The sequence below is a fragment of the Vanacampus margaritifer genome, chromosome 16, assembly GCF_051991255.1.
Source record: "Vanacampus margaritifer isolate UIUO_Vmar chromosome 16, RoL_Vmar_1.0, whole genome shotgun sequence".
Classification (NCBI taxonomy): Eukaryota; Metazoa; Chordata; class Actinopteri; order Syngnathiformes; family Syngnathidae; genus Vanacampus; species Vanacampus margaritifer.
The window spans coordinates 9,073,418-9,082,483 of record NC_135447.1 but is presented as its reverse complement, the minus strand read 5'-3'; the positions used below and the strand labels follow the sequence as shown (position 1 = coordinate 9,082,483).

General features: G+C 38.0%; 1 protein-coding gene across 1 annotated transcript; it reads right to left on the bottom strand.

Annotated features, from left to right (window-relative positions):
- Positions 1-1,461: 1,461 nt before the first annotated feature.
- On the bottom strand, positions 1,462-8,781 carry LOC144036627 (histone acetyltransferase KAT5-like). The gene is made up of 15 exons (XM_077547408.1): positions 8,696-8,781; positions 8,548-8,614; positions 7,859-7,927; positions 7,644-7,780; positions 6,665-6,733; positions 5,506-5,676; positions 5,355-5,429; positions 4,511-4,573; positions 4,025-4,273; positions 3,850-3,939; positions 3,625-3,765; positions 3,453-3,546; positions 3,220-3,379; positions 3,033-3,114; positions 1,462-2,744 (listed from the first exon to the last, which is right to left on the bottom strand). Exons 1-15 carry the CDS (start codon positions 8,723-8,725, stop codon positions 2,610-2,612), a joined length of 1,632 nt encoding a protein of 543 aa, XP_077403534.1. The 5' UTR covers positions 8,726-8,781; the 3' UTR covers positions 1,462-2,609.
- Positions 8,782-9,066: the final 285 nt, after the last annotated feature.

Here is a 9,066-nt window from a genome sequence, read left to right as displayed (position 1 = left end):
TGATATTTTTTTCACTTTCAAAAATTGATGAAAACTGGTCAGTATGGCTGACAAAAGACAGACAGCAATATTTGAGGACCTGTAGGAATGTTTGCTATTTAGTACATGTCACACCAATATTGGTGAGAAGAATGTTCATATTTGTCTGGGCTACAGGATAAGGTGACAAGACCTAATTGAAATATCCCAACACGTGGGAAATGCATTATTGTCCAATGAAACCAAATTAAAACATTCCCAAAAAAAAAAATCTATATGTTATGTGCCTATTGGTAGGCTTTGTTAAGAAGGAAATTATGAACAGTTCCATATAACTGTCAGTGTTGGCAGAAAACCAATTGTTTCTACTAAACAAGTCAGGAAAAGCCTACTTGAACATCTGAACTTTATTTCTCTATTACTTATTTATGGAAGGTGAGTGCCGACTCCCTTTAAGATGGGTTGGAATATGATCGACTGAATCTAAACAGTCACATCATCATAAATGGGTGAGCACACACTTGTCCAACCAAATAACCTCAGTTATTGACTTTTCTCTTTCAATTGAGCTGTCCCGTTTATAGGTTACAATAATGGTGTAAAAAGGCTTGAAATGAATCATCTTGATCAAATTTTTTATCACAAAACCCTGACAGTTGAACGGGAATGTGAAGTGTTAATCAGAATTTAGCATGATTGTCTTTGTGTTTCAATCCTGTTATTGTATTGGATCTTATTAGATTGTAGAAATCTTTAAAAAGGGCCTCAACTGAGTGTTCTTCCTGATTGAGATGTTTGCAAATGGATTTAATATAAAATGGCTGATTACTTACTAATCCTGGATGGATCCTTAAAAGAAGCAGAATATAATCTGGCATCTGTCAGAAAAGATACAGAATGCATTTCTTGGACAAGATGAGTAGCTACTGCCGAGGCCCAAGCAAAGAGCTATATTGCGTACGAGACGACACGCGAGCCTCGACCCTCCAAAGGCATTCTTATGAAAGGAACACTTCAAACTTGCCTTTGTAAAGGGAGCGGGGAAATCATTTTTAATTAAAATCAAAATTAATATCGAACAACGAACGATACGCTAATTTGCTTTTACACAACGGGCTCATTGGTAACCAGCTGAATTCATTCACACGAGGAAATAAAGCCGGCTTATAAAAATACTTATTAGAAGAACATTTATACTTATAAGTGATGAGTCAACGTCCTGTTCGCTGTTAAATTTGATTATTATACCACTTGACAGAAGTCACAGAAGCCACATATGTGTAAGGTTTGTACTATAGCAAATTCTGTATGTAAACACGCTACCGAATATTAAGAAAAATGCTGCCACCTGATGGTGATTAAGCAAAGGGCGTAAATCAATGCTTGTGCAATGCTCCCACCTGGTGGTCACTTGTCATACTGCAATTACGGACATGACGTGACAGATACATTTATTCTGACACAAATATTACGCAGGCTCACTCACCGTTCAAATGACGCTTTCTTTCATTTTCCACAGATATCCAAATGAAAACATTTGTTAAACATGAGAAATGAAGCTTAAAATGGCAAAAATACGTTAGACTTTCAATTCGTTTCTATCAAACAATTGTGTTCCAATTGGATATACTGACATTTCAAGAGTAAACTCCACATCCTTTCTGAAAAGCATAACACACACCTAATATATCACGTTTCTTTTCCTAGAGTGCAGTTACTTTACAGTATGTTTTAAAAAAAAAACTAGACAACTGTACACAAAATGTACATTAATCTTTAGCAGTTCAACATGGCTTGTATGTTGGGTATACAATCAAATCCGGTATGGAGTCCTAAAATATGGATGTGATTTATCTCATTGTACATCAATATGGATGACTGATCAAGACCAAAAAAAAACAGCATTAGAGATGCATAAAACTCTTCAATATAAGGATAATCGGTCCAGAAAATAAATGAATGAATGAGGAAATTGATTGTTTTCTTTCCATTATTGAATCATAATATATTGTCTATCCTGATGCTTTTAAATTCAGACAACGAAATCTGCTTTAATAGTAGTTTTCTAACTTTCTGAGGAGTTTGGTGACTCAGTTCATGAAGTGAGTATAACAGATTTCAATAGCCAACATGAGAGGGACAGTTGAGCAGCATCAGAATTATTACACTAAAATACACGAACATCAATTTTAAAAAAGTATGACAGGAGGATGTTTACTACTCAAAACAAGGCATGGAGACGATTTAGATTAAATTTCATGAACACTGTATTTCATTAATACATTTAATTTTGGAAGAGAGTCATTGTAGATGTAGAAATATCCAAAAATGCTCTAACATTAAATGTTGAGCATGTTTGTAATTTGCCGTACACTATTTCACACCCTTGAATTGCACTCAGTGTAGTTTGGGCAAGTTGATCATGTCCACAAGAGAGGGAGTGTGGTAGGTTTTGAAAATTGTTCACTAGTCTCTTGTCGAGTCCCAATATACAGTATCGAACAGATATTCACAATAAAAGCTTATGCATGTTTTTTTTACTTGTCCTGCGTTGGAAAAAAAGGCTTCTGTATTGCGAAACCATTGTGATCCCAGCTGCATGTATGCTGTCCAAATGGCCTCAAGAGAATTTACCACTTGCCCCTCTTGCTCCAGTCCTTTGGAGTGAAATGAAGACATTTTGGATCTATGCGCGTGTGTCTCTTCTGCATGGCTCTTTCATGTCCATCCACAATGTCTTCTGACAGAGTCAAGATGTACTGGCCCTTCAATAGGAAGAACACAAATTTAAAAAAAGAATGTCACTTTATAGTCTGGACGGAATTACGTATTATTACAAAAAGGTCAATCAATAATTACTTGATTCGTTAATATTTGGGGAGTTCCACTTTCAGATTTTGAAATTAATGTTGCATTTGAAAAGTATGTGTTTTATAATATTAAATCACTTTATGGACGAATATAAAAAGATTCAAAATTAAACAATTATTTTAACATGACAGTTAATCTTTTTACTAGTACTAGTAATTAATGCAAATAGGTTGACCACTCACCTTATAATAGTTGATCAAGTTGAGGTACTGCAGTGTTGAAATAACATCTTCTTTCTTGACACTTGTTATTTCACTGATCTCACTGAGGAAAAGTAAAAAATAAAATAAAAAAGACAAAGAAAAAGGCAGTTGTGAAACTTTCCTTGACAATCAAAATTAAAACAACCAAATTACAACGCTCATATACTTGATGGTGATCTGCGGCCGCTCGCCATTGTCCGGTTTAAGATCCATAAGAATCTCTAGGATGGTCTGCGACCAGTAGGAGCGATAAGACAACAGGCCGAGGTCCGAGAGGGGCTTCTCCGGCGTGCCCGTCTTTCCTTCAACCTTGGACAGCTCGTAACCTGCAGGACAGATGATGAGGTAAGGTTTTGGGGAACGTGTCTTTTTGCTCAACACGCTCTAACATGCACTCACTGAACTCGATGAGTAGCTTCCCGTAACCTCGCCGCTGATAAGGAGGCAATGTCAGGATACAGGCTACGTTATAATCCTCTGTTGACTCTTTTTCCTTTAAAAGAAACATGAAAACCTAATTAGGACTGTGTCTGTGTAGTTGCAAGTGGACTGCACATGAACACACATGTACCTTAGAGAAGTATCCCACTATGTGGAAGCCTTTGGAGTCATATTCCGTCATTACGTAGAAGAGGAAAGGGTCTGTGTCGTAGTACAGGGTTTTGTGGTCCAGGAAACACTTTGCAAGTAAACACAGGTTCTGGGAATAATTCTATTAAAAAGAAGAAGAAAAAGGGATGACTCAGCTATGTCAAAAATGAAGTTGAAGAGTAGCAAATGAAACATCCAAACTAACTTTGTTTTTTCTGCCATCAATCTCAAAGAACGAGATGGTTCCTTTGCGATAGATCTCGTTGCCTGGAGGATGTCTGAGGTTACATTTTGTCTGATCAAAAAGACACAAACAACAAAATGACTAAACCAGCAAGAATTGCAAGACTCAAGCAGTTTTGTAAAGACGTTTTGTTTACCAAATGTCTCTGCAGACACTTGAGACTTTTGAGGTACTTGAGGCAGAATTCACAGAGGTAGAGAATGGGCAGCGACGTAAGTTCCTGTGGGTACGGGGAAAAGTACCACGGCTTCAGCCGGTGACGACCGAGTTCTATGCACTCGATGTTTTTCATTCGGGTGACGATGTCGTCATGGCTGCGGTCCGACACCAGGCTGCCTGTCATGCGGGGTGCAGACGGGATGCCATCAGAACTGTCCTGTGAATCCTGGGAACAAAAAACACGGACATTAGACAAAAGCATGTCTGCTTTTGGGGACATAAAAAAAACACACACACACACACAAAAAACAAAAGCTGATTCATCAAATGAAATATCTATATCTGGATTTCTTTGCGCAACATGTAGAATCACAGTGGTTGTACATGTTACCAGAAAGACTAGACTTGGACCCAATGGGGCAGAGCAACACACAAATTTCAATAACAGGAAATCAAAACAGACCTCTGGTGGTGGTAGAAAGACACTGGCACTTTGAGGCTTGTTATACTGCAAAACCTTTATCATCTAGCAGAGAAAAGACACAAAAAAAACACGGGCTGATTTGTATTTTACACTCTCAACACTTTGCTTATTGGGGCGGATGGATATCAGTTTGTCATTCGAACATTGTTGGAGAATATTCAAAAAGGGTTATCAGGAATGATACATTGAATGTATTTTATATATGCAAACAAAATAACGTTTTTGCAACAGCTGAATTTTCAATAAAGCTCTTATTTTGCAGGGGGTTGCGCAAGGAGTACTTAATATTGTTAGAAGTAGAGAACACAGTGTCTGCATTTATAAAAGACTCAATATTTGGCATTATAAGGTTAAGAAAAGGGGCTGTGCGTAACAATGCTTGAAAAGATTTTGTTTCAAATATTTCTGGTAGCAATGAGGCATGGAAAAACTCGTTCTCATTTGATCACAGATGATGTGTAAACTACAAAATGTAATCTTCTTTCCCAGCCCTGTGACCATTCATCTTTAGGTGAACAAAGAAGGATTAAAAAAAAAAGGACTACATTTTACTTTTACTTGAGCTATATTATTCCACAGTAACAGTACTCTTACTTGGGAGCAATTTCTGGCTTCTCTACCCACCTTTGCATGTAGAAACATGATCCATGGAGGCACTTAATGCGCCCAGATTCTGAATCGCCTCTAAATTAATCATCCAAGTACAGCTATTATCTTCCATCATGGCTGACAGCAGCATTTTTTTCACTGGTTAAAAATTACAGACAACCAACATGCGTGCAAAGTGGTTGTATGTAAACGGAATCACACTTGAACTCCATACCTCGTCAGTGGGTCCACAATTAGCTTTCCTCTTCCTGCCGGGCTGAGAGGGGATGAGTCGTCGAGCAGTTCCATTCTTCATAAAATAACAATGGTGTTATTTATGCAAATGAAGTCTTGAAAAGAGTTACACAAGATGGATTGATCATTACTGTCGTAAGGGAAGAAATCTGGTCATGGTCTTCTCGGGTCTTGAAGGTGTTCGTCTCTCTGGCGGCAGGGTAAACGGCAGCCGGAGAAGCCTCGGTTGAAGTTGGCAGGGAGGGCACTGGGGGGGCCGGCGGCGCCTGCGGCACCAGAGGGACCGGCTCCACTTTCCTCTTCTGCAGTGAACAAAAGATGTTACGACGGTTGGCTTCATTCGTGTGTGTGTTTGCAAACAGCTGGCGACACAATGAGATGTTGGCCCCTTTTAGTTGGTATCAAGGAGTACAACCTGCAGCTTATGTGAGCTGAGAATGAGTCTGACTCATGGCCACAGCTTATTCAATCATGTAGCTTAATTAGTTTTGTTTGTCTTTGGGTTAAATGGAAATTGCACCTTATTTAAATCTGGTATTTTGACACGTTAGACACAGGTCAGGCACACTTGAAAAAGGATTACAACGTATGCAAAAAATGTATCTTCTCTGGACTAAAATGAAAAACATCACATACATGATTTATGCTATTCAACCAAGCTGCTTTTATACATGTGATTATCATAAAACATTTGTCTGAATATAGGCTCCTCTCATAACAACAAAAGATCCAGTGTTTACTAGGAGCTGTACAGACTATTTAACTGAAGTACTCTCAAATCACATTTAGAGTGTGATGTTGACTAGTCGCCAACCATGTGTTTTTGGCTTGAGGAGGAGGCAGTTGCTTGTTGCAACAGATGAACATTCTGAATGAAATTAGTCCATCACCTTAATTGACTGAAATTGTCTTCTATTTCTTTATGCGCAGCTTTGTTAAGTGAGGCTGAACCAGTACCAGGATTTTGAACACTTTTTGACCCACAATATCGAAATGGAAGAAAAGTGGGGAATTACACAAAGAGGTTGATGATAATTTGCAAACACTGTAAATTCCCACAATTCAAAAGCGTCTGGTGTGGTATTCCCAAACTGAGAACAGGCTTCTCCGAGCATTGCTGTCAATATAGTTTAGCGCAAAGCATAACATTCTACTGTGATTTGAACCTGGATGATCACCATGGCTGTTTCCATCAGTGTAGCCTGACCCCGTGTACAGTATAACGCATGTTAACACCAGGAGTAAACAAGGTCTTTTGCTCTTTGGGTAATGGGTAAATTCAAGTTGTACCGGAGTGGGGAGGGTTTTGCCTCTGGAAGGAGCTGTGGCAGATTGTAGGTTGAGATCTAGACTCTTCCTCTGAATTGAACAGAAAGGAAGAGAAGCAGGTGGCATTAAAAAAAATTCTTGGCAAAGGCAGGAAATAATGGTCTTCCATTCAAACAAAACATTTTACTCATAGCAATGATAGCGATACAGCAAGTATAACAACATCAAGTAGTAAAGACTTGTAAGTCAACCGGACAACCAATAGAGGAACCATCTCTTAATTCGCCAACGAGTTCATCAAAATTGAAGGAGAGATTTAACCTTACAAGTATTTACTTTACGATAACTTCTAACAACATCTCCTGCAGTCAATTTTAGAGAAGGAAATAATCAATTAATGGAACAAGGAGGAAAAAAAACTTGTGTGGAACTGAGACCGCAAATAGCCACTGCACTCTTTTTTACTGTAGACTAAAAACAAATGAGTTTTCAATGAAAAGATGAACAAGAAATAGACATTTCAGCTTTAAAAGATAGCACCTCTTTTTTAACCGTACATCAGCACCTAATATTAATGTGAACAAATGTATTGAAAATGTGACTGTCAGGTGAGTTTTGTTGACAATGTATGCCTCATAAACAAAATATTGTGACAGGAAAAAAATATCTGACTAAAGACAAAATACAACAACAACAAAAAACTGCACATAAAAGGTATACAAAAGAGCTCTAAATCAGTTTCAAAATAATCTTTAAAAAACAACAACAAATCAACAAAATACAACTCAACTGTATTTGGCCAGTGAATAATTTGCGTACCACTAGAGGGAGCCCGAGTACCACCAGTGGTACTCGTATTACATTCTGACCATCACTGACCTTAGGGTCTCTTAAAAACCGAATGGCCTAAATTTGAGCAGCAAATGCACAATTAAAAATATTGATGGGAGATATTTTTATTAATATTTAGTGCTCCAATGAAGAAAATATATGCACTCACTACTTCTCGTTCAGGTGAACTGGGGCGGGAGCCTGGAAGACCATTCTTGGTTGGGGTTTTTGCTTCCTTTTTCGGAAACTGGAGTTTCTTCATGTCCAGCCTGTCTGCTGTGACCCACTCATCCAGACGTTTGTTGACTGTCAACAAATGTTTTACACAATTTAGCCATCTCAGTGGTTTGAGACAGCAACAAAGATGAGCCAAAATATACTCACAGTCAATGTAGTGAACATAGTAGAGCTTTCTCCCGGAGACTTCCTTCACACTTAAAATCTCAGCCAATGCTAGACAATAAAGAAAAGTAAACATAATAATAATTTCATAAGCACTGTTCCTAAAAAAAAAGATGAAGCTTTCTTCTTCTTTTTTTCCAAATGAATGGAAATAGAAATGGAATATAAAGATTTGGGGGGCGTTTTTCCTTGTTTTTTGTAGCTCCACAGTAAATACAGGCTCTTTTCATTATTGGAAAACAGGAGTGTATGCTAAATCAGAATATAAAAAAACAAACTTGGACTGGATGGCGCGAGTGTCAAAATAACTGTGATGCTGACACACAAGGAGACGTGTAGCCGATACTTAATACGTAAAATAATCCTCTAACTAGAAATATCAAGATGAAATACCACCACAAATAACACAGACCAAACGTCATACGATATCGATTACTTGCAATTAATATATTTATATGCAATATCAATACTACCTTGTCATGACTATTTTTTGTAAATAGAATTCCGGTTAGAGTTGGCTAATTGAGACATAAACGCGTTTAGGATGTACCGATTCTGTGATGGTTATTACGGATTTGTAACAACAGGCCGGGGTGTCTTAAAAACAACTGAGGTTCGCTAGTTAGCATTAGCTCGTTTAGCATTCAGAAAAACAAGCGAACAATGCTTACGCCACTCGTCTTCGTGTTCCTGGTTCTTACGTAGAACGGGAAGGCGGCAGCCCTCGACAATCTCAACCTGTCGGAAGAAATGCGTTCATTTTACACCTGGAGTGTGGGCAACTAATGAAAAATAACAGTACATCGCTAGGATACTCACCGATGATCCGCTGTCGGCCATTTTCGTCATCCTTGCGAGCTGGAGCGGGGTGTTGTGGGAAAATGCCGGTCTACGTCAAAGGTAAATAAACCAATCAAGAAATACTCTGACAGCGTGTGCTGTGAGCGGAAGTCGGTAAACGAAATAGGAAATGACATGAGGCTTTATCAAATACGTAAAATTATGTTGGCAAACTATAGTAGTTGAAGTGAGGTAATTAATTGACACCTTTTACCACAAATGATAAAATAAAATAAAAAATCTTATCAAAATGTATTATTTTTATTTTCATCGTTGCCACAATGTTATGGAAAAACAGCTGTTAAGTTATTGTATTCAAGAAAAGATTATAATAAAGTCCAGATTGTATG